The 26582-nt window shown below is 41.6% G+C and overlaps 1 protein-coding gene across 14 annotated transcripts in view; it reads left to right on the top strand.

Moving 5' to 3' along the window:
- LOC311525797 (uncharacterized protein) overlaps positions 1 to 26582 on the top strand; it is a 59312-nt gene that overhangs the window by 26280 nt on the left and 6450 nt on the right. For 3 of the 14 annotated variants that reach the window (XM_084638157.1, XM_084638154.1, XM_084638156.1), the window contains one exon: positions 20672 to 20835. The exons of 7 other annotated variants lie outside the window; for them this stretch is intronic. In XM_084638157.1, the coding sequence (XP_084494283.1) occupies positions 20813 to 20835 (23 nt within the window). In that variant the 5' untranslated portion in view covers positions 20672 to 20812. 4 more of the 14 variants (XM_084638155.1, XM_084638158.1, XM_084638153.1 and 1 more) reach the window with 3 other exon arrangements.

The raw sequence follows: 26582 nt of genomic DNA, 5'->3' as shown, positions 1-26582 counted from the left end.
AGCTCACTTTTGTGCTGTGCATTTTGGAACAGATGAGGTGCAGAAAAGAGGCAAGAAGGGTATCTTTTTATTATAGCACGGTGCCAAAATGATTGTTCTGAAGTTGGCAATGAGAATCAACAAACAGATTGCTTTTCCTGAAGAAGGCTGTGGAGAAAGTCATTAGGATCAGATCACAGAAAGCAGCAGCAGGAGCAGCTGCAAGTTCTCCTTCATTGGACATGGTTACAGATAGAATAGAAAAAACATACATAGGGCTTGATTCTAATCTCTCTTACACCAACGTAAATCAGGAGTGACACATGTAACGTTAGTGGTGTTACACCAGTGTGAAATGGGTATGGATCAGAATCAAGTCCATTTAATTCAGAGTATATCAGTATTCTCTTTTGACCTCTTCAACTGTTTTTCTCTTTGGAAAGGTGATAATTGAAAGACAAATATTAAAACAAATCCAACAGACCTCAGCGATGTAGACATGATCAGGGCTCTACTGATGTTTCCTTGGTATTACTTGGAGCACTTAGCATGAATAAAGTTCTGTTGTCCCAACAATGTCTATTTTTACAAATAATATCATGTCTCTGAATACCTTTTTTAATTAGAAATGGTCCCAAGTGGTATATAGTTCAGTCCTGGATCCAAACTTCCCCGAAGTCTGGAAATGTTCAGATCCAAGGATTTGTTTTGAAGCCATCTGATCTTTAAATTTAAAAGCACTGGATGGTATATTAATTGTATCATCTGGCATTAATCTGGCACATTGGAAAGAACTGCTTTGACACAAGTGTTGCAGTGCTTCCCCCATGTTTTGGAATTTTTCTGTGGCAAAGTTGGCTTTCCTGGTGTGATTCTGAAGCCTCCCCACCCAGCCCAAATCTCCTGCTCTTCATCTTCCTCTTCCCCCAACAGCTGGTACATAGCTGCTTCACTGCATGTAGTTTCTCTTTATGGCTGGCTAGCCCACCTGTAGCTGTGCTCTTTGCCAGCTGGCCTGCAAACTTTCTGGGTCCAGTGAGAATTTCTGATTTGCAGGTTTTTAGTTTCCCAATAAAAAATAATAATAAAAATTGCGGAAAGTAGATACTTTGTTATAATTTTCATTTAGTTGAAAACCCAATTTTCTGTTGAAAAGAATCATAGAATATCAGGGTTGGAAGAGACCTCAGGAGGTCATCTAGTCCAACCTCCTGCTCAAAGTAGGACCAATCCCCAATTTTTGCCCCAGATCCCTAAATGGCCCCCTTAAGGATTGAACTCACAACCCTGGGTTTAGCAAGCCAATGTTCAAACCACTGAGTTATCCTTCCCTCCCCATTTCAGTAGAAAATTTTTGACTAAACTTAATTATGACCTATCCCAAAAATGTGCTTAATTCTAATCAAGATATTTAACATGATGCAGATGCTGGGGTAACAAATGGGCTATATTCACCGCTGGTCTATATAGTGTCATATCAAACGCTCACATATCATCAAATAGATTATATGAAGTAAGGTTTATCATTCACAGGAATGGTTTTCAAATCTTACTGAATATGATATTTATTAGAGACTTTTCTACAGTGGAGAATGCTGTACCAGAACATAATACAAAAATCACCTCTATCATGTGAAATGTGCAATCGTAATAAGCAGATATTTAACTCATAGTGTTCTCTTGGGCTCACAATTCCAATCAGAGGCTTAGAAGGTGTAATTGCTTCATCTGCAGATATACTGGGGCTGGCTGCAAAGCTGGTTTTGTGGAACAGGAAATATTTATGCCTGGATAGTAAATGCAGGTCAGTGTTTGTTTTGTGATAAAAATATACAGGACAAGACAAAAAATTCAATGGCAGAAAGGTCATATATTGGGAATATCAGAAGAAAACTTTAAACCAGGTAAAATACATACATATGCTGCCTCTCCTACCCACCCCATGATTAACTTTCTTGCAGAATGGTATAAAATTGCATCTCCTCTGAGGGAACTTTGGGAGAGACTGGGCTTTTCTGGAAATCCTCTGACGGATAGAGGGAATGGTCCCTGCATGCCTCCATGCACAAAAACTGCAATTGTACTCTGCTGTTGCATGGGAATGGGAAAAAGGTATCTTTGTGACTGCCTCCTTAGTCTTCCTGTAAGGGCTTGGGACAATCCAGCCTGAAGGAAGTGCCCAATACCAAACTTAAATCAAAATCCCATTTCTGGAATAGCTGTTTTCTTTTTTACTGACTAGTGATGTGATGTATCATTATTCATGAGTATTTTCAGGAAGAGACAGATGGATGAACTCTCATTTTCTATGGAAGGTTTCTTATGGAGCTAGCATTACCATGCCATGATGAGATAAGATGATACCGCAGGAAATTCAAGATGGAAAAGGGCCAGAGCCAGGTCACTGCAGAGCTGAAATCTGTCAATCTAAATTTCAGTTTAAGAGGCCCTCATTTAAGACAAATTCTTCCATTCAGAAGAATTCTTTTAAAGGCACTAACTCTTAAATGAGGCTTAATAATCTTTGGTTTGACAATAACCAGGGGTAGAACCTAAATGCATGCTTAATAGGACTGCAGCTGCACTCTGTCAGCCATTTGTATTTGTAGCTGGAGATAAATGTGTACATTTTTCTTTTTTGTTTTGTTATCATAGGTTATGGGCCTTTTATAGGAATGGGTGAGTGATGTTCTGTAGCCTGTGATGTGCTAGGGGACAGACTAGATGTTCATGATGCTCTTTTCTGGCCTTAAAGTCTGAGTTTTTTTCTTGGAGCCAGCATTGCAAGGAATATATTAAGTAACAGCACAGGAAACTCAGGATGGACAAGGGCCAATGCACCAGTTCACGGCAGAGTTGAAAGTTTGTCAGACTCCATTTATATATCCAAAATCTTTTAATGAAAATCAGTTATCTAAGAAAAATCATATCCAGTGGCAATAAAAGAGATGGCATGTCAGCATATATCAGGTCGCTAATTGCTAACACACCAATGAAATCCTTTCCTAGGGATTGTGCATGGGTATGTGTTTGAGCCCCTTTGTGTGAAGGAATGAGGAGAACCCATAATCTGAGGAGCCATAAAAATGAAAAGTTTAGAAAACGAAAAGTAGAACATAGGAATTAAAAAAGAGAAGAGATGATTGTAAAGAAGAAATAAACAACATACAAAGAGAAGCAGAGAAAAACAGAGAAAGTAGAACAGTTTATCAGAATAAGATGCCAGAAATCCTTGCACCCACCTAAATAGAAGATATTTCATTACATAAGGTATTTACATGACATGCTCACATAGGCCCCAGGCAACTGTTTCCATGAAAATCCCCTGTTCAAGTCAATGGGGTCTGCCCAAGCAGGGAAAGTTGCTGGATCAATACCATAAATATGCTGTGAAAATAAATATGGACTTTGTGGGCTTGGTCCTTCAAAGTGCTGGGTACTCTCAACTCCTATTGACTTCCAGGTCAGTATCTAATGTATGAATGAGAGTTAATGCATCAATGGAGTTGCAATACATGGATCAATGGAAAGTGATGCATTAGGAGGAGCTGAGAGAGCTCAGCATCTTGGAAGATCAGGTCATATATATTCATTTTTATTAATTTAACAGTATTGAACATATATTGTTAAACACATATACACAAGCTGGTAGTAAGAAAGTGAAGGGCATAAATTTAAATTCTGAAATTGCAAAACATTTCTGAAATAGTATTACAGAAAAATTATCAGAACTTTGCTTTATGATGCCATCATATTAATAACTTTGTCCCAAATGCATCATGGTGCAACATTTCAAATAATACTGAATTATGGATTAAGTAGACCAACAATGTGTATGCAATGATTATTGCATATAGGAAGTAGGCATTTTGAAGCAACATAATCAAACCTCCCATGCACTGTATTGAATATTTACCTTATAGAAACCCAGGACTGTGGAATGTCAGCAACAATGATATGATACAAAATAATTAGCTTGTTTTGAGTGCTTAAAACATCATTAATTTGTTCTGAAGTCTCTAATTAAGCTAATCCAAGTTTATAATGCATTAGCAGCAGCACTTTATGTGGAAGTTACTTCTTACAATTAAAAGGACTTCTTCAAAATGTAAAACTGCTCAAAATCAGAAGTAGAATACTGGAGGTTGGGATTATGAACACTACAAATAAAAGAACTGAATCCACCAAGGATGATAATTGATTTGTTCCTTAGTTCCCATATGTAATTTGTCCAAATGAGGTTTGCAGCATTCTGCTGGCCCATGTGAATGTTTGAAGGTTCTGGTGACCCATCTCTCCTTTTCTGGTTTGAAAAGCTACGACAATCCGTCACCTTCATCTACTTAGGAGATCCTGTTATAGCATTATCCAGTTATTCACTAAAATGTGTAAAGGTCTCCTGACTCAGACTACAATAGATGAAAAAATGATTTTTGGTTTGATGTTGGACTTTAGTGGGAAAAAAAGAACTGATGATAGTATAAAGCTGACATAGAACAAAGTATAAAGCCTGAAATCTAGAATACGATTAGTCTTGACCCTCTGTCCACCATGAAGAAAGTAATGAAAAAGTGGAGAAGAGAGATTTTGGCTAAAAAAAAAAAAGTAGAAGTTTATACCTAACACGTTCCTTTTTTCACTATGTGCAAAGTTATTGCTTTTGCCAACTTTGTGTCTTGTTTGCAAACTTAACCAGTGAGAGTGAGATGTGATTAATCTTTAGTTGCAAAGCTTGAAGGACATTAAGGAATAATTTCATGAGTTTGCAATAATAATGGAATAAGCATAAGTGGAAAACTATATGGTGATGTGGAAAATAAAATATTCCCTCTCCCAGTTGAAATGAGCAATAGATCAAAACAAATACTGAAAATTCAGTCAATGAAGGCTGTGAAGAGAGATCAAAATGAACTGGGGAAGACTGGGTCCTGGTGCCTGGCACCCTTTAATTTATTAAAGGCAAGGATTTACAAATTTTGTAGACACAGAGAAGTGAACGTGGTATTTAAGAACTATGTAGAAGCCTCTGCATCCAACTACTTCATACTCAAGAACAAAAATAGGAAAAGATGGCATAAAAGGTCAATAAAGCTACCTCAGGTCAACAATATCTGCACTGAGTAATGAGCTGCAAGATCTGTTACAGAACTATTTATAGCTGTAACCAGCTAAAATGTGTGGTTGCTATAATAACTACCACATCATGTAGCATTCTTTCTGTTACACACAGCAGCTCTTTCACAGGTAGAACAGGTATCAGTATTTCATGTACACTTCCCACAAGTGCTATTTACTTTGTTGTAAAGAGCAAAATATACCTGGTATGTAAAAAAGAATTCCTTTAACCTGCAAACCTCATTTAATAGATCAATGAAACTTGGAGATGGGGAAAATGGGAGATGTGAGAACAGCTGTCATGTATGCACCATGACAATTCTCTTTCAAGCTCATTTTTTTTCATGGGGGCTACAAACATGACTTCTATAAACATTTTATTTGAGATGAATTTGAATGAATCCCATTTTTTAATCTATACAAAATGAAGAAAAAAAATCCTTTATATAACATTATAGTGTACTGGGAAAAATGTTAGCAAATATACTACCTGCTAACTCAACAATTTTGTTACCCACATATTGTACTGAGAGTCAAGTCTTCTGAGTTAGTGACTAACAGGTTTTGCTGGTGGGAACTCATGTTAGCATTGCAGAACCTACACCGCTAAGGGAGAGATTTAGCTCCCATTGAATCCAGTGGAAGGACTCACATTGACTTCAGTAGGGGATGGATCAGGCTTTAAGAGAGAGATGACCCCATGCATCAACAACAGAACTGTCAGCTAAGTTCCAGAATCTTTATTGCTAATGATACAAGAGACAGAAAGAGCACTGGCTGGCTTTCAGATATAACGCTAAGTTCATAATTAGGCGTGCACACCACCACCAATGCATTTTATCTGTAAACTGAGCAGAATTAATTTGGATATGCCGGGGTGGAAGTACACATGAAATTCTGCAATGCTATTTGTGCAGAGTCACTTTTCAGAACAGAACCACACTTTAAGGGACTCTTGGAAGCAGAGAATCTTCTAACAGGTGCTCAGAGTTATGGATCAGTCCCTGACTGGGGAACACACCTCCATTAACTCTCAGTTTCTTAGATTGTTATTATTATTCATAGACAAAGGCAGAAAGGGGCAGAAACTGGGAGGTATCTCCCGTGCTGGGTATTCTTGTGTGTGGAAGTCATCAGCAGACACAGAGCTGGCATAACTGATTCCTACACTACCTGCCCCTGATAGGCCCTGTCATAGGGGACATGTCATGGGCAGAGTGGGGCATGTGTGAAAAGAAGTTGGAAAAGAAGGGGCTGGGGAAAAGAAAAGAAGTTGGCCAGAGGCATCTCTACACCCCAGCAATCCCTGGATGCCCTGAAATCATTGACAGTTAATGTAGTTCAGAGCAACCTTGAGGCTGCTGTACTTTACACCATGGACCAGACTGGCAGCTGGAAGGCCCCAGGATGCCAGGGGGAGGAGGTGGCATAAAAGTGGTTTAAAGCCACCTTTGGCCCTCTGGCTTGGTCAGACCAGAGATATTTATTCATTCCACATATTGACCACTGGTAGAGAAATGACATCTGACTTCAAAGACCCATGTTGAATTCTAATATTTTATTAAAAATGTTTTTCATATTGAGGGAGTTGCTGAACCACTTTTTGCCATCGAATAGGGTAGATCCATCTTTCTTCATACATTTTCCAGATGTCAGCTTCCACACAGTAACTTGCAGCTCATAGTGATCAAAATACAATTACGTAACTGATGTGTTCTATTTAAAATTGAAAGAGATACTTTTTAGTTGTAGTAGGACAATCTGGAGATAGGCGGAAGGGATATTATTTGGTAGCCATAGCCCCACAGGATTAGAGGTATGAAATATACAAGGACTCAAGGGTGTGATTATCTCAGGATAATACACCCTATAGGATTTTAAATTGCATCCACAGCAATCAAACCTGTTACCATAGCATTTATCTTAATGCACAGATAAATTTGTAGTCCTTGTTCATATAGCTCATCCTCTGGAGGCACTAATATGATTTCCTTTAAAACTCAAGTTAATGAGAAAATAATATAAGCAAAATTTTTTCATTGTCACTGTCATCATCTCTAATACAGCCAGAGGGTTCTCTGAAAATATAAGTTGGATTTATTTTATGTACTGCAAAACCTTTAACAATCTTTCTTTACACCAAGCTTCTGATTTCAGCCTAAAGCCAAAAAAACCCCTTACTGTCTAAACAGATTTCTACATCAGTATATCATCCATAAGCCTTACCTTATCCCTAATAGGAAACTTAAAATTGTAACTCTTAAAAACTTCACCTTGGCAAAATACATTCTCATTTTATTGGCTTTTCTGGGCTGAAATCACTGATGAGATACTGTATGTGACCAGGAAATAGGGATTGCATATCAGCTGCTGAATGTAGTGAACTGTGTAATGAAGCCATGCTTGTTTACTTTTCTTTGTGTATAGCGCTGCCATGAATCTCCAGACATTTTCAGCTGTTCGGTGATTGCTCTTTACTTTGTCGTTTATTCTAAATCCTTTGGAACAATAGGTGAACTTCATTCTCATGGAATTTCACTTGACTTCCTTTTCATGTAAATGCATGATGTTGACATAAGTGGGTCTGATAGGAGTTGGCATCACTCAACAGTGATAAATTTCACCTGGGAAATAGCTTATTTTTTTAAAAAATATATACATTAAACAAGCAGCTATAGGGATTTTGGCTCCTGACATTCCAAGCTCCATTAACATTGCACTTCTCTAGCTCTACGTGATTGGCTTGGGCATATACAGTAACACAAGACTTTTTATTGCATTCCCACTGGAGCGTGGCAACAGCAATGAAACAAGTACCCTAGAAGGTGTGTAGGGCGGGAAGGTAGAATTAGTCTCTGCCCCTCACTGCCCCGTGTGGAAGTTAAGGGAGTGGTATCTCTTTGCCCATCCTTTACATGAGCAGTTTAAAGCTTCTTGTCCCTGCTGCCTCTTTTCGTACTTAGCTAAAGTCCAGGTAAAATCTAGCCTTCAGTTTGTTCCTACTCATTCTAGAGTAACATTATGAGCTGAGTGAAACCTTGTTATGGGTTGACTTCAAACTCCATTGAGACAGATAGATGTGAACTCACCCTTCAGTTAACATAACTGTAAGCATAAGCTCCTACTTAAGACAAAAAGGAGTATGTTAACCCACTAAGGAGCTTTTGCTGAGTATTGGGGGTGTGTGTGTTTGTGTGTGTGTGAGAGAGAGAGAGATTGAGAGAGAGAGAGGGCAGAATGGACAAAACTGGGAAAGCCAAAGAGAGAGATGCAACCTGAAGCAGCAGCTAAAATCATGGTGGCTGAAGCTGGAAGAAATACGGGGAGAGGTTTTGGGTCAAGGATGCAGGCTGAAAGGAGTGCTCTTGGTGCTCTGAACACTTGTTGCTGTTGTCTGATTCCTTGATTCTGTGTGCAGAAACCTAGACCATGCAAGGTGGAGAAAGGTGCCCACTGCATAGTCCTAAGAGTAAGCATCAGGCACAACTACAGTACTAGTGCTATTTGGAGCTCAGGGACTGAGCAGAGCCGTTGGCCATTATCTTTGAAAACTCATGGCGATCGGGGAGGTCCCGGATGACTGGAAAAAGGCTAATGTAGTGCCCATCTTTAAAAAAGGGAAGGAGGATGATCTGGAGAACTACAGGCCAGTCAACCTCACCTCAGTCCCTGGAAAAATCATGGAGCAGGTCCTCAAGGAATCAATTCGGAAGCACTCAGAGGAGAGGAAAGTGATCAGGAATGGTCAGCATGGATTCACCAAGGGTAAGTCATGTCTGACTAATCTAATTACCTTCTATGATGAGATAACTGGCTCTGTGGTTGAGGGGGAAGCAGTGGACGTGTTGTTCCTTGACTTTAGCAAAGCTTTTGACACTGTCTCCCACAGTATTCTTGCCAGCAAGTTAAAGAAGTATGGGCTAGATGAATGGACTATAAGGTGGATAGAAAGCTAGCTAGATTGTCGGGCTCCACGGATAGTGATCAATGGCTCCATGTCTAGTTGGCAGCCGGTAACAAGTGAAGTGCCCCAGGGGTCGGTCCTGGGGTCGGTTTTGTCCAATATCTTCATTAATGATCTGGAGGATGGTGTGGATTGCACCCTCAGCAAGTTTGCAGATGACACTAAACTGAGAGGAGAGGTAGATATGCTGGAGGGTAGGGATAGGATACAGAGGGACCTAGACAAATTGGAGGATTGGGCCAAAAGAAATCTGATGAGGTTCAACAAGGACAAGTGCAGAGTGCTGCACTTAGGACAGAAGAATCCCATGCACCGCTACAGACTAGGGACCAAATGGCTAGGCAGCAGTTCTGTAGAAAAGGACCTTGGGGTTACAGTGGACGAGAAGCTGGATATGAGTCAACAGTGTGCTCTTGTTGCCAAGAAGGCCAATGGCATTTTGGGATGTATAAGTAGGGGCATTGCCAGCAGATCGAGGGACGTGATCGTTCCCCTCTATTTGACATTGGTGAGGCCTCATCTGGAGTACTGTATCCAGTTTTGGGCCCCACACTACAAGAAGGATGTGAAAAAATTGGAAAGCATCCAGTGGAGGGCAACAAAAATGATTAGGGGACTGGAACACATGACTAAGAGACTGAGGGAACTGGGATTGTTTAGTTTGCAGAAGAGAAGACTGAGGGGGGATTTGATAGTTGCTTTCAACTACCTGAAAGGGGGTTCCAAAGAGGATGGATCTAGACTGTTCTCAGTGGTAGCAGATGACAGAACGAGGAGTAATGGTCTCAAGTTGCAGTGGGGGAGGTTTAGGTTGGATATTAGGAAAAACTTTTCACTAGGAGGGTGGTGAAGCACTGGAATGTGTTACCTAGGGAGGTGGTGGAATCTCCTTCCTTTGAAGTTTTTAAGATCAGGTTTGATAAAGCCCTGGCTGGGATGATTTAGTGGGTGTTGGTCCTGCTTTGAGCAGGGGGTTGGACTAGATGATCTCCTGAGGTCCCTTCCAACCCTGATATTCTATGATTCTATGATTGATTCTGTGACTGCTCCTTCCCTACTCCCAGGCATGGAGGGACAAGGAGGAGGCTGGGTCACAGCTCTACCCACTCATGCACCAGCCAGCAGAGCTGGCCAACTGTAGGAAGTGGAGAAAATGTACTTCCTGAACAGGTGGAGCAGTAGGCACCTTGCCTCTGCCTTCTGGAGCTCCGGGGTGCACATTCAGGTGTACGGAGAAAGACTCCTGATACTTCTCTGTGGATTGTGCAGCTCTCCACTGCCCCCAGTGCAGGGCTGTGACTTGCAGGCATGTCTGAGGACATAGAACTCCTGCTCCCACTGAAGTGTAACCTGTTGACTTTGATGGGAACTCAAGAATGAAGTGAGCCTGGAATGAATGGTTCAGAAAAATGTTTCATTTTTAAACCACTGAGAAATGTAAAGATGAATGGTCTCTAATACCAAGAGAAACAAGAATGTAAAGCTGCAATCGTGTGTGTTTAAAACAGAAATACATTGTGACTGGGCTAACTAAGATTTAGATAATCTAGGAAACAGGCTGCGAATATTAAAAGGCCAGCACAGAGGATTTAATAAAAGGCCAAACTTAATGATTTCTCCAATTCCTAAAGGCCCTGATGAACTAACCAGCTTTCCTGGCCACTTCACTGCCACCAGATTGCCTTACTGCTGCTAACCCTTGCAATGCTAAACATCCTGTTTTGCAGCAGCATTTTTGCTAATACCATGTATTTGACACAGTTGGAATCAGACACCGCCTGTACCTTTGGGATCTGATTGGGAAACCCATTCAAATTTTCCTTCTGACAGATTTACTTTGAATGAGTTTATCCCAAAGGCAATTTGGAATGTAAGAATTATATTTGGAAAAATCTCAAGGGGTCAGATTATGGAGTTTTAACCATAATGCTGGACTCCTACAGAAAAGCAGTACTTGAGCTACTTTGTACAAGTACAGGACAAATATATTACCAGGATTTTTTTAAATTCTGCTTGGTGTGGAAGAATTTTCAAAACCTGGCCATAAAATGGAACCTGAATTCAATCTTTATATTTTATCGAATCTATCTACCAACCCCATCTAATGTGTGCATTTCTAGTGAACCCATGACTGTAGTAACTGGTCTTATGTAAAGATGGAGAGGGATTGGAATAGAAATAGCCCCTAAAAGTAAGTACATACAATTATAAAGATTAGAAATTAAATAAAGATCTTTTAGGTTACCCAATCCATCTATCTATAGCTGTATGAGTGTATCCCACAGTATATTTTCTAATTCTTTGCCGATGCTTCTAGCATTTAAGGAATGTCTACCTTGCAATAAAAAAAGACATGCAGCATGGTTGTGGCTGTACAAAGTCAGCTGACCCGGGTTTGTAGAGCTCGAGCTGAGGGGCTAAACACTGCAGCATAGAGGCTTGGGCTTGGGCTGGGGCTCTGAAATTGTCAGCCTGGGCTGCAGCCTGAGCCCAAATGTCTATGCTGCAATTTTTAGCCCTGCAGCCTGAGCCCCAGGAGTCTGAGTCAGCTGAACAAGGCTCTGAACTTGGTGCTGCGGGTTTTTTATTGCAACATATCCAAAGATGTCAAATGATACAGCTTCTAATATTTCCCTTAGGAGGCTATTGTAGTCTAACTGTGTAGATATTCTCTCCATTGGGAAATATTTTTTTCTTAATATTCAACTGTATTTTCCCTTTAATCCCACTAATCCTAGTTATACTTCTGTGTAGCACCCAGACAATTCCTCCTCTCCATTGTGCTGGCTCTTCAGATACTGCTAGACCAATATCATGTCCTCTCCTCATGGTAGTTTAGCCAAGCTACACATATTTTACATGATTCACTCTTTTTATCTCACATAATAGATGAATCCTTTAAACCCATGGATCATTGCTCCTGAGCTTCCATCAGTCCCATACAGTGTGCTTATATGTTACGTTTTGGTATTGCGTCACCCAGAACTGAACACAATATTCTAGGTATGGTGTCATCAGAAAAAATACGATATAGCTAGGGTTGGCAGAATTAGATTTTTATTTTTTTGTTAACTTAGATGGATAATATCAATGTTTATTTTTAAGCTTTTCATAAATTTAAATTTTCACAGTGCACAAAATGATGGATTTTGAAGCTTTTTAAAAATTATTTTTAGCCATTTACATTTTCACAGTTGTGGGAAATTCTGAGTGGGGGGTGTCAGACTATTGGGAATGGCGGTGTCAGTAATTATGTAATGACAGTAGATGTTAAGATTCAAAAAGTTTGACGACACAAATAGTCAACATTACATGTCAAAATATAAAAAGTAAATATCCTTAAATCACACTCTAATTATTTCTCAAGCAATATTTTTCTTACTTTGCCTAGCTGTAAACTTCAATTATCATTGGTGGAACTATTTTTTTCATCAGCTTGTTTCTACAGTGAAATCTACATTTATTGACATTTAACAATAAAAATCGAATCCATCCAAGACTATGTATAGACAGGGACTGTCGCTGGAATTGTATGAAAACTTACTTGCTCTCCCCCCAATCCCTTTTTCTCTTCAAGTTTACATGGGGCTCACAGCCCCTGAATTTTGCTTTATGTTTTGGTCTCCAAGGGCCTGGAGCAAAGCCCACTGGAGTCAGTGAAGTCTTTCCATTGACTTTAATGGGTTTGGGGCTAGATTCTGAAACCCTAGTTCTGCAATTTATTCTGGATAAGCAGGCCCCTGCACCCAGGGGGAGCCCCATGGATTTCAGTGGGGATTCTCCTGAATGATGTCAATTAGCAGGATCGAGGCCTTAATGATTAAGTGCAATCAACGGATTTAAGCACATGCTTAAATCCTTTGCTGAATTGGGGGCTTATAACAAGTCATTCTGTGGTTCAACATCAGAATATGGGAGCTGTATTTTAAAACCACTTTGAGAGTTTATATGTTAGACATTAGACAAAGAACAGTATGATTATGGTAACAAACTGTTCTACGATAGGAAGGCCAGCATGACTAACAGACTGGCCTCAGACAGAAATGGATATTTAATTTACAAATTTATAGAAAGACTAAGTCAGTGTTTCTCAATCTGTTCAGATCCTGTATACAAAGTAAAATATTTTCATGACTCCTCACATTTATTATAAAAGTAAGCGTAAAAAATGTATCAACGATAGCAATGATAAGCCTACATAATTTATCTGTGTGTGTGTTTTGAGAGGTTGACAGAGAATTCTTGACCTTGGAGGGGAAAGGTGTATGGGGAGTGGGGCAGCTGGATTTTCTATGCCTTACATTGTAATACAATTTTCAACATGCCTTGCAATCCCTCTGATTACTTTTCATGACTGTTGTTTGGGGTCGCAATCCTCTGGTGGAGAAACACTGTACTAAGTAAATCAAATTTGGCTTACTGTGTGAAAAATTTGCTCCAAGAGAGTGATCTTTTTCATCTTTCATTCTGGAAATACATTATTATTAGAGCAAAACAATACCCAGATCAATGATGGAAGAGACCCAGGGTGAAATCTTGCACCTTTGTAAATAATAGGAGATTTGACATTGATTTCAATGCGGTCAGGATTTTGCCCCCAGTTTTGATTGTTTGCATATGTGTGTTAGGATAATAATACTACATATATATGGTGATATCATCCACGTGGTAAATATGTGATAAGTTGCATTTACAATGTATGAATCACCTGTACTCTGCCAACTAATACCTTTCTACCGAATCTATTTCTGACCTTCCAGATCTTTGAACAATTTTCAGAGTTTCCATATATATTATATATATATATATATGGAAAACATTTTTGAGGTAAGTAGTTTATATATAAACTCTGCTTTCCCACATACTATGAAACTGACCCTCAAAATTATACTGGTCTGGTGCAGGTTGGGTAATAATTAATTCTGGGCCAGTAACAGATGTAAATTCCAGTAGCTCTGAAACCATCATGGCTAGAAATGGGTGTTTTATACTCCTGGAAAGAAGATAATAATCCCAGTTTGTCTGTGGTACAAGGGTTGTAATTCTTTTCTTAGGTATGTCATAAAATACCAGACACTAAATTCATGATCTCTTGATATATAATATAGCTCTTTTAGATCACCTTTAGAAGTTACTAAATTGTATTTGTTATATATATATTCTCTCTCTTCCTCCAAGGTCTGTAGAATAGGATTTTATGTTTCAAAGGCAGACTGGCTTTACAAGTGGAGGGATACAAAAAATAGTTCAAATAATTTTTTTTTTAAACTCTCAAACATATCCACAATTGTAACACATGTGACATAAACCAAATATCCCATGGGGTTAAACAGAGGGTCGACTAGATTCTGTTTGGGCTGACAGAAACAACACACTTATGGCTTTCCCAGAGTAATGTAAACATTTTCCAACCATACTGTTAACATCTTCACACCACACCATCATATATTCCACACACATGCATACACACACACACACACATAAACACGGTATTTCTTGGATGATGGCACAAAGAGCAACATTTTCAGATGGTGGAACAGCAAATAATGAGGCAGTAGATACAGAAAGATTTGAGTTATATAAATACATGGGCAAATAAATGTTGATTGCTGCTCCATGCAGATAAATGTAGCCTATCGAAATCTTGGAGAAGGGGAAATGTCTGCTAAATGGGACGGTGGTGCAGAATACTAACCAGGAAAGAGATTTCGGTAATATTGTAGGGAAATCCCCAAAGTCTTTTCTGTGCTGCTTCAATATGCAGCTGTAGTGTGCACAGGGCAAACAGGATGCTATGTGAAAAAATACATATCATTCAAAGGAGAGGGTAACATAGACTAATAGGTCTTACAGCCAAATTCAGCCCTCTGTAACTTCTCTGATAGAACTGGAGTTGCACCAGGAATAAACCTGATGCATGACATGAAATATTACCATTAAGGCTGGCTGAATAGTATTAATCTAATACAACATTTGGTGAATTTGATTTTTTTGTTTAGTAAATGTTTTGAAAACTAGTCTTGTGTTTTGTAAATACATTTTGTAGTTGAAAATATATAATGAGTGAACATTTAACAGTCTATAGAGTAATTGTGAAGTATCAAGCAATTATATTAAATATTTGGTATTAGAAAAGCATAGAAAACAGTCATTCAAAATATATGTTTTGTTTCTGGTCTAACTGGATGAGTGAAACTTTTAAAAAAGAAAATACCAAAGGACAAGTAATGCATGTCCAGTAGAAATTTCTAATTTGAACAAACATTTCATGAATACAGTACAACCACCCAAATATTTACAAGTACTGAATATTATGACCCCACAAATAGAAGCCAATACAATTTGAGCTGTTTATTCTCCAATATAGTTTTGAAGTTGATTTTTTCATTATTTGGCTGCATCTAGTGTGCTTTGAGAGAAAAAAAAATCTCTTGAGGATTCTTCAATGCATGTGAAAAAAGAGAAAAGAAGATAATATTAGATCCTAATGTTTCCCTCAAAAAGGAAGTCCTACATTTCAAAATGTAACTAGATCACGAAAGCTTATGCTCAAATAAATTTGTTAGTCTCTAAAGTGCCACAAGTACTCCTTTTTTTTGGAGATCTGGTCAGAAAATGTGTAAAGTGTTAACAAGCTCATGAATTTTTCCTGTGAAATGTTTTCTGTTTTCTCATTAGCTGTGACTTTGATGGGCCTCTAACTGTTTAAAAGTTATTTTAAAGGGGCTGATAAAACGGAAATTCTGTATAGCTCTGAAGAACACATTCACAGGAAGGATGGTCCAGTGGTTTAGTCTTGAACTTTTGAGTCCTAGGTTCAGTCCCTTGCTCTACCACACGCTTCCTATAGGAGCCTTAGTCTCCCTATGCCTCAGTTTCCCATCTGTAAAATGGGATAACAGGCAGCACTGCTCTACCTCACACAGGTGTTATGAGGGTAAATACGTTTAAGACTGTGAAGCACTCAGATACTACAGTAATGGGGGGGGCTATAAAAGTACTAAGATATATGTAGATTTAGTTATAAAATATGGATTACAGGGTTGTGGATGCTTAAACAAATTAGTTTTAGCAAAAGCCTTTTTCCATTTTATACAAAGATGACTAGATTAAGACTAAAACCATATTGAAAACTTGGTGAATAAGGACTCCTAAAAAAACAAACAAACACAAACCCTCACATGTCAGGTTCTCCAGGCTGGTGAGCCTGAATGTAAGAGTTATACTTGTGATGTTTACAAACAGGGTCGCTCTAAGAGAATGCCAGCATGGAACCAGGTATACTCTACTGGGAATAGTCTAAGAAATTATGCTCTTCCTTTGCTGTCCCTATGATCCCTTGCCTACAAAACTGATTTAAATTAAACTGTAAAAATGGTGATCTGCTTTTCTGTTCCTACCAAAATGACACATTTAATCCCCAATTTACAAATACATGGATTAAATATTAAAATAAAGATGGCACAATCTGGAACCCCATATCCATACAACCCCACAACTTTGTGGGGGTTGAAATCTGGATCTGAACCTGGATCCACATTTTTCAACTGGGTCTGTCTCTGTCAAATATTGTTCTTTGTTTCTTACCTGCCTACAGCAAAATGAGACCCTGGTTTTCACAGGTACGTTTATTTATAGTAACACAGAGACATTGAAAAATCTCTAATAGCCTGTTATCTCATTATCATTTTTTAAGCTTATTATCCACCAGATTCAAATGACAACACTGTGACAAAAGCAGACAGGATCAGAACAGAATGCTCTAATTAGGGTGACCAGGTGTCCGGTTTTCGATTGGAATACCTGGTCGAAAAGGGACCCTGATTGCTCCAGTCAGCACCGCCAACTGGGCCGTTAAAAGTCCGGTCGGCAGTGCTGAGGAGCTAAGGCAGGCTAGTCCCTACTTGTCCTGGCTCCATGCTGTGTCCCGGAAGCAGCCAGCAGGTCAAGCTCCTAGGTGTGAGGCGGAAGGGGAGAGGGAGGGCACAGAGCTCCATGCGCTACTCCCGCCCTAAGCTCTGGCTCTGCACTCCCATTGGCCAGTGGGAGCTGGGGCGGGGGGGCCGGTGCCTGTGTGCAAGAGCAGCACGCTGAGCCGCCTGCCACGCCTCCGCCTAGGACCTGGACCTGCTGGCTGCTTCCAGGGTGCAGTGTGGACTCAGGACAAGCAGGAAGCCTGCTTCAGCCCGCCCACTGTGCTGCTGACTGGGAGTCACCAGAGGTAAGCCGATGCCCCAACCCTGAGCCTCAACCCTCTGCCCCAGCCCTGAGCCCCCCCCCAAACCCAGAGCCCCCTCCTGCACCCCAAACCAGTCATCCCTGGCCCCACCCCAGAGCCCACACCCTGAACTCCTCTGCCTCAGCCTGGGAGCCACCTCCGGCACCCCAAACCTGACCCCACCACAGAGCCCTCACCCCCTCCTGCACCCCAACCCCCTGCCCCAGCCCAGTGAAAGTGAATGAGGGTTGGGGAGAGTGAGCCACTGAGGGAGAGGGAATGTAGTGAGTGGGGGGCATGGCCTCAGGGACAGGGCGGGTCAGGGGCATGGTCTCGGGTAAGGGGTGGGATTAGGGTGTTCGGTTTTGTGCAATTAGAAAGTTGGCAACCCTAATGCTCTCTGACATCAACAGCCTATTGCCCTATGTAGGTCTATTAAAAGGCAGGGGTCTTCTGAATTTATAGAAGCAAACCATTAGCTGCAACACCTTAACAAGGTCACAGAATGAAGTACAAAAATTCACTTAAAGTAGGAGAATATATGTATTTGAAACAGGGCTGGATTAACTTTTTGTGGGCCCGGCTCCGAACATATTTGTGGGCCCCTATGGGGGTAATGGAACATGGCGCAGGGAGATTGGACCTTGGAGTCAGGGGCCAGCCAGGGGCATGGAAGGGCCAGGGCGGCTCCGCTCCGCCCAGTGTGACTGCACTGTTTACAAACTGGCCCACCCAGCCCTGTGCTGCTGGCATGCCCCTTCCCCGTGGGAGTGGGTCCATGCCGCACCACACAGCCCCCCCACCAGGGCCAGCTCTAGGTTTTTTGCTGCCCCAAGCTCCGAGAGTGCAACTGCCCAAGCAAAAGCAAAAAAGGGTGGCCGGAATGCCGCCCCTGGAATTGTGCCCCAAGGACATGCTTGCTTTGCTGGTGCCTAGAGCCGCTCCTGCCCTATACCCAGCACTCCCTGAACCCGCTGTGCCCAGCACCGCCCCCACACACAGTGCCCTGAACACCACTACCCCTGCCCTGTACTCCAGACAGACCCCACCACTGCCCAGCACCCCAACATGCACAGATTTCCCCCACCCCCACTGCCCAGTACCCTTCCCCACAGGCCCCCCACCACAACTACACAGCGCCCCCCAACAGACCCACACTGCCTAGCACCCCAAAATACACAAACCTCCCCCATGGCCCAGTGCCTCCCATCTCCTCCCATCCCAGCATCCTGCCCACAGACCCACTCCCCCATGCCCTGCCGAACCAGTGTAGAGCAGGGATCCCCCCTCCCAGCACAGTGCTGAAGCTTGGGAGCACAGAGCGGCCCCGTGCCCTGGGGCACCACCCAGTCCTACCACCTGGCACTGATGGTGCTTGCAGTGGAGGAAGCGTTTCCTTGCATGGGCGGGGGTGGGGGGAGTGGGCGGGGAGGCAGCCTCCAACTTCGCCAGCCTACCGCTTCCGCAGAGCTGCAGGGAGAGGCAGGCCCGCCTCTGGGGAGCCCAAAGAGGATAGTCACTGGCCCAGAGTGGCAGCAGTTGAGGGCTCCTTTCTTTCCCCAGCTCTGCTGGCAGCGTCCTGCCAGTGATGGGGGCAGAGAGGAGTCCTCAGCTGGCCAAAATGAGCAAGCAGTGGGGAGGGGCCAGGGAGGGGCCGGCAGGCAGGGCTAGGGGCAGAGAGAAGCCCTGGCCAGACATCTGAGAGGAGCAAGTAGTGTCTGTGGTGGGAGGAGCCAAGGGGCAGAGAGGAGCCAGCTCTCCGGGCACAGCACAGGTGGAGCGGGCTGGGCCGGGGCCCCTTTTGAGCATGGGCCTGGTGCCATGGCGCCATTGTAAAGCTGGTACTGATTTGAAATGATGATGGGTTTCTGAACCGAGTGAACAGAGAAGTAGGCAAACAAATGCAGATCAGTGGTATGGCATATGGAATCACAACTGTTCTTCAGCAGGAGATGTTTACTAAACAAAAAAAACTATAACTACAGCCACAAAATAACCTACTTCCACATTGCTTGAATTCCAGCTTTCTCTTCTTTATTTGCCAAGAACCACACCCTGCCTGGAATTCTAAACAGCGCACAGAGACATCTAGTGACGGGATACTAAAGCTTATGCTCAAATAAATTGGTCAGTCTCTAAGTTGCCACACTCCTTTTCTTTTTGCGAATACAGACTAATACTGCTGCTACTCTGAAACCTGTAAGTAAACATACCTCTTTGCAGACTGAATCCTTCTCCCCCACACACATAGGTCATGTTCATGAAAAATTCTAAATTGTATACAAAAGGTGTCCAGCTTTTATTCCAAAGGGAAGAACTGAAGTGTTTTGGGGGCATATAATAGAAACGAGCATGTTAATGGAGTTTATTCTTAAAACGCCTTTATTCCCTGTAATAACAGATAGCTAAGGTGTTAGTATGTTGCCAAATGCTTTCTAAGGTCACAGTTTGGGACCTGTCTATTGCAAGTTGTCTGAAACATTAAGTAAATGTATTTGAGAGAGATGGGAAAGGAGAAAGCTTGATCCTACAACTGTTAGCCATGTGAGTAATCCCTGCTGGCTTTGGTGTTCTTCAGTGGGAATTCTCACATTTGTAAGAATTACTCAGATGTGAATAAGGGGTGCATATTGGCCCTGAGAGTGATAGAGAGATCCCAACCATTGCCACGTATCTCTCATAGATAGTTCTATTGTCCCCTTGAGTGCAAAAAAAGCACCAACAAGGCACACAAGCATGCACAGAAATATACTTTGACTCATTCAAATGCTGTTGCTCCTGCTCCCATTAAATCCCAGGTCTGATGTGTCATAGTCAGTGCTTAATTTGTAATGAAAGAGGCGCTGGGGCTCAAGCAATTTTTTTTTTTTACTTTCACAACTGATGAGGCAAGTAGCAGGTGCTGGTGCTCAGCCCAAGCAAGCTCTGGAATAAAGGAAGCACTGGTCATAGTGAAGGGATGTGGAAGAAATGCATCCAAAGCAGCAATCACACGGGCTGCCACGCATACCAATGCAGGACCAAGGGGTCCCAAGAGAGAAGTATTTAAGAGTTGCATGCAGCAACAAGTGGAATGCAGGTGTCTATCAAAAGCTGTCTCCCTGCCTTCCATTGCACATGCTCAAGTCACAGTTTGTACTGCTTGGTACTTTTAGGCAGTCTCTGTCTACTTTCACATGTACTCCTCCTGCAACACCCTATGTAGGACAGTCATTAGTGGGAGGAGCCTGGAGATTGTCCTTTGGCCACACCCTACTTTTGAGTTGCCATACCCACTGCATCCAGGTATGTTAACTTCTCCGCACCCAGGTGTGACATAACAGAGCCATGGTTTCTATGTAAATTATTCCTTCTCAGTGACGAGAAAGTGTAAATTGTATGTTCTTTCTTCACAGTTAATGGGCTACTCATCCCTTGCTTCTGCCCTTCCCCCTCTTCCAATGGAACCAAGCACTAACGGGGGAAAAGTCAGGTTCCAAAAAGCTCTACAACAGAGGAATGCTCTCTAATTATCAGACCCTCATCAAACAGAAGTGATGTCCGTCAGAAGAGAGCAACAGTGAGTTATCTGTCCATGCTATGCATTCCTTCCTGCTGGCAAGCATTGTAGCTAGTAGTGGCTGCAAAATCCAGGAGCAAACTGTGATGATAGGACAGTAGACCCCATGGCAACAGGGTGCAGGCAGCTGTCTAATGGAGACAGTGTCCATTTGCAATACAGGGGGATGTGTATTAGTGAGGACTACCAAGGAAGTCATTACTGAACCAGATGGTGCAGTGAGAGCCACTATAAAATAGTGGACAGGCCACACCATTCACAGCTAGTTGTGGGCTCATGGCATCATGATCTTGGGTACCAACACAGTGTTGCTGGATAACAAACACACAGCAGGCCACAAGCACTGTGGGCAGCTTTGCAGAACACCTTCTTGACAAGACAATGAGCTGAGGTCCTGTAGAAACAGCAAAGTCAGATGTGCAACTTTACAGCGAGCTGGACCATGTCCACTCTTTACAGTAGATAGTACGCCTGGTCAGAAAGAGAACTGGATACACGGTCCATTTGTCCCTGAGTAGCCCTCTGTTGTCTTGAATCATGCCCACTTTGGTAGCAAAGCACCAGCCCCAGATCAGGATGCACATCTCTCTGTGCTTACCTAGGGGCCAGCAGATTCAGTGTACTTTGTGTGCTTTGCATAACACTTGCTCTTTTCCAATGCAGTGTGCCACACAATGATAGAGACGACTATATTTTCTTATCAAATTAGTACTCTGTGGTGTGCTCTAGTAGCCTAAGCGTAGGCCTAAAATCCAGAAAATCCAGAAAATCCTAGATCTAGCAGTGATTTTCTCCATTACCTTATGTGAGTCACTTAATCTCTCTGCCTCAGTCTCCCCATCTGTAAAATATGAATAATAATACCTGCCTCACAGAGGATTAAAGTTTGCAGAGTACCTAGAAGATTTAAAAGCTTTCTCTACATGCTAAATATTGTTATTACCTGATTCTTCTTTATTTCCTTGTTGCTAGTGTACCTTAAGGCTGTATTGTTCAACGCTGACAGGGCAACCAGTGGGCCACACTCATAAAAATCATGGCTGGTTTGTGAAAATGAGTTATAAAGACCCAGAGAGCCATAAATATTAAATGTATTGAATAACAAATCCCCAGCACTTTAATCATAGCACAACAATTGATATTAAAAAAAAATCTGATCTTTTTAATCTCTTTTTTAAACCCTCGTCGTTAATGAGGGATAATGCTAGATTGAAGAGGGCCAAAGAGATTTATTGATACAAATTCAGAGACATCAGTGTAAATCAGAACAGTGGAGAAGTATGCCACTACTGGCTTATGTTCTCTTCCTGCAAAAGGACAGGGATGAAAGAACGAGTGTCTGAATGAATGACTGAATAGATGAATGAATGAAAGAATGAATGCAGAATCAAATAACTACATTAAAATAGATTGCCAGCTTGTTGGACTGGCATAGCAAGGGAACTAACTCTTCAGGGCCTCGCTATAAAAACTGTCGACAATGTCCCCATTTTTAATATAAAATTAAAATCCGCTTTGCCCAATCCCTCTGTGTGTGTTTAACTTCAATCGAAGGTCAAAAGAAGGTTTGCATTTGGAAAGACTGCGGGATCTGGCCTGCGGTGCTATCAAATTTATGCTATTGTATAGCTTAGTTATTAAAAAACAAACAACAAACCAAAAAAACCAAAACAAAAAGCCCAAACCCCAGATTATCTGAATGCTACATTTATGAACTACCACACTATGTACATTAATATTCATTCTGCCTGTGTTACCTCCAGGGCTGGCTTAGACAAGCTGACAACCTGCAAGTACAAGGGGCCCTGGCTTGTTGTGTATATGTGTATGTGTGTGCACATCGTGCTGGGGGCCGGGGGAGTGGTGCCCCACCAGGGACAGCTTGCAATGCTAGTGTGATGTTTACTGTGCACGCCTCACTGCTGCCTGGTGTGGAGTTCCAACTGCTGTGAGCTGACAAAGCTCTGTGGTAAAAATAGCTTCAGCCATTTGGGAAATCAGGATGTCTTCTCATTTATCACAGCCCTAGCTAGCCTGGGGCACACTGAAGGTTCCCCTTCTGCCTGTCTCACAGGATTCTCTGGCCCCATCTGAAACACATACATGAGCTTTGGATATATTTCTTGGGCTGCCCCTCCAGCCCTCTGAGTCCCATCAGGACTGAATCTCTCCCTCCAGACCCCATGCTAACATTTCAGAGCAGTTGGCAGCAAATGGGAAAGGGCTGCTGAGCAGTGAAACTTTTGCCTTGCAGCTGTAGGAGCCTAAATGCATGGCTTTGCAGGGGACCTCAGAAGTGCTTGAACCAGGTCTGTATACCTTATATTTTACTTATTTCATACAATATCAATACACTACACAGTCTTTCAATGGAGGACGTCAACCCACTTTACAAACATGAATTCATTACACCTCACAACAATCTTGCAAGAAAGGCATCATCATCCCTATTGTATAGATGTGGAAACTGAGGTACAGAGCAATCAAACCACTTGCCCAAAGATAGTCAGTGGCAGAGTTGGGAACAGAAGTCAGGAGTTCTGACTATCTACCAACACAATATGGGACCAATTCTCCTCTCACTTATACTGGTACAAATCAGAAGTAACTCCACCGAAGCAGGTGAGAGAAGAATCTGACTCTATATGCCAAATTGTCTGTTGGTGTAAATAGGTGCAGCAGAATTTGGCCCTTCATCTATATCTTTCTAAATCGGTCTTGCAAATTCTGCTTACTTGAGGCAACTATGTATTTTTTGATCAGTGAGTCAAATATCTTTAGTTTTCTCATTATTTTCAATCATCGTAATAAAAGGCAGAATAATGTAGTTTGTGCCAAGGCTGGTAAATTTTCGTAACAATTTTACATGGCTGCTCTACATATATATGCACTACACATGAATACAACATTTAATTTTCATTAATTTGAAAAGTGCCATTCTCCTATTACCAAGCTTTAGCCTTAACCTTGTATGGACAAACAACTGCACCTGCATGGATCTGACTGTAGGATCAGGTCCATATTAGTAAATACCCATTTTCAATTTTTAATTAGTACAGCACATAATACACAGGTGTGATGTTCTCATTCCTGGGAAGGAAGGGGAAATATTGTGGATAGAAATCTTGTTTGTAGACACTGACAGTTGCAGGTTATTCTTCAAAGGATTTAAGATATTTAAAGAACACAGCAAATGCCCTCTTCATTGCTTCTACCTACACATACCTCTTTTCTGCCTCCTCAAAAACAATTTTATTGCTTTTGAAGACAGCCTGGTGAGCTAAGCTCATGCTTTTCTGAAAACCATCTCTTTTTTACTTTCCTGATCTGATGAGCCGAAGGTCACTAGCATGCCCATTTTGTTCACCACCACTTCAGTGTGTAATAATACTGGTAAAACCTGGCATAAAGAATCACAGCACAGAAAATTCATCCTGAAGTTTTTTGGGATTAGCAGATACCACTAGTATCAACAAGTGAGTGCAACAAAGGTCAGTGACAATCTGAGGGCTGTTTTTTGGCCTAAAAAAGGTATGTTCTTTAATAAAGAAGAAGAAGAAGAAGACCTAGCTCTTATATAGCAAATGTGGCATGCGTTTGGTGGTCACAGCCAGTTCCCAGTGGACAGGCATTCACATCACAGACAGTTACCACATTGATCAGTGTTGGCAATTTCAGATCAGTGACCTCAATGGGTATGGTAACCAATTTAGTCTTCCATCCATAGACTTGGACACTCCAAGTCAAGAGTGGGGCAATTTTAGAGGTTCCTCCCTTCTTTAAATCTGTTTGTTTGTATATTACTACTAATGGGTAGCTGTATTATTTGCTGCCAGCACTGCACATATTTTCATTCTGTTATACTTGCTTTTTCCCTATGTGTCTCCATTTGTATTTTGAGTAGATTTTTTTTATACACACACTATTTCCTCTGGGGCAAAAATATAGAGGAGAGACATTCCGCGATGTAAAAGAGAAAAAATAAGGAGTGTGTTATGGCATATATCTGAGATTTACATGTAGCAAAGCACAATATATTCTCTTGGTACCCAAGCTACACATCTTATGTAACTGCTTTCAGCAGGCTCGGTAACTGCTTTCAGCAGGTGTTTATTCTGAAATGGTAGCAATGCTTTTCTGTCATGTTGCATTAAGTCACTTATGACGCATCATGTTAGATTGCACCACGTCATACTAGTGCATACGGCAAAGAAGCCAAAGCAAAACAACATGATATGACAGACAACATTTAGTAAAAATATTCACTTATTTGGCTCAGATACTTGCCATCAGTTTGAATCAGAGCATATTGCCCAAAATGAAGCTGGCAGATTGAGGTGAATGGTTAAGTGTCTGTGGTTCACAAGCAACTGTACCTGATGTAAATTTTGAAGTTTCTTGGCATGAACCTGGTATTTATCTTATTGTCATCTATTATACCTCTGCATGTTCTTTCTCTCTCAGTTTAACCCCTTCTGAACTTTTTCCTCCTCTCATTGCTTTAAGTAGGTTGATCATTTATTCCTTAGTACCTTTTGTTAGTTTGACATAACACAAAAGAGTTCCTGACAAGGAATCAAGATCACATTTTGAATCTGTTTATACAGAAGATTACAGAGCATTGTTAAAGGACTGACTGGCTAATCCACAAAATCCAGATTTAAAGTTTTTAACAGTACTGCAGAAGCACTCTTCATTGCAAGTCTTCCAGATTCCAAGTTTAAATAAGCACTCTTTATTTTGATGGAATTGCCTTAAGGGCTATTTTACATAAGAGTGAAGTTATTGGGGACTACACAAAGACTTGGGATGCATCAGGAGAGGTATTTCCAGTAGGGATAAGGAGGTTTTAGTACCGTTATACAAGGCACTGGTGAGACCTCACCTAGAATACTGTGTGCAGTTCTGGTCTCCCATGTTTAAGAAGGATGAATTCAAACTGGAACAGGTACAGAGAAGGGCTACTAGGATGATCCGAGGAATGGAAAACTTGTCTTATGAAAGGAGACTCAGGGAGCTTGGCTTGTTTAGCCTAACTAAAAGAAGGTTGAGAGGAGGTATGATTGCTCTCTATAAATATGTCAGAAGGATAAATACCGGAGAGGGAGAAGAATTATTTAAGCTCAGTTCCAGTGTGGACACAAGAACAAATGGATATAAACTGGCCACTAGGAAATTTAGACTAGAAATTAGACGAAGGTTTTTAACTATCAGAGAAGTGAAGTTTTGGAATAGCCTTCCAAGGGAAGCAGTGGGGGCAAAAGATCTATCTGGCTTTAAGATTAAACTCGATAAGTTTATGGAGGAGATGGTATGATGGGATAACGTGGTTTTGGTAATTAAATATTCATGGTAAATAGGCCCAATGGCCTGTGATGGGCTATTAGATGGGGTGAGATCCGAGTTACCCAGGAAAGAATTTTCGGTAGTATCTGGCTGATGAATCTTGCCCATATGCTCAGGGTTTAGCTGATCACCATACTTGGGGTTGGGAAGGAATTTTCCTCCAGGGCAGATTGGAAGAGGCCCTGGAGGTTTTTCGCCTTCCTCTGTAGCATGGGGCACGGGTCACTTGCTGGAGGATTCTCTGCTCCTTGAAGTCTTTAAACTACGATTTGAGGACTTCAATAGCACAGGTGTGAGGGTTTTTTTTGTAGGAGTGGTGGGTGAAATTCTGTGGCCTGCGTTGTGCAGGAGATCAGACTAGATGATCATAATGGTCCCTTCTGGCCTAAATATCTATGAAT

Source organism: Lepidochelys olivacea (genome assembly GCF_965140295.1).
Source record: "Lepidochelys olivacea isolate rLepOli2 genome assembly, chromosome: 9".
Lineage (NCBI taxonomy): Eukaryota > Metazoa > Chordata > Testudines > Cheloniidae > Lepidochelys > Lepidochelys olivacea.
This window is presented reverse-complemented; position numbering and strand designations above follow the sequence as displayed.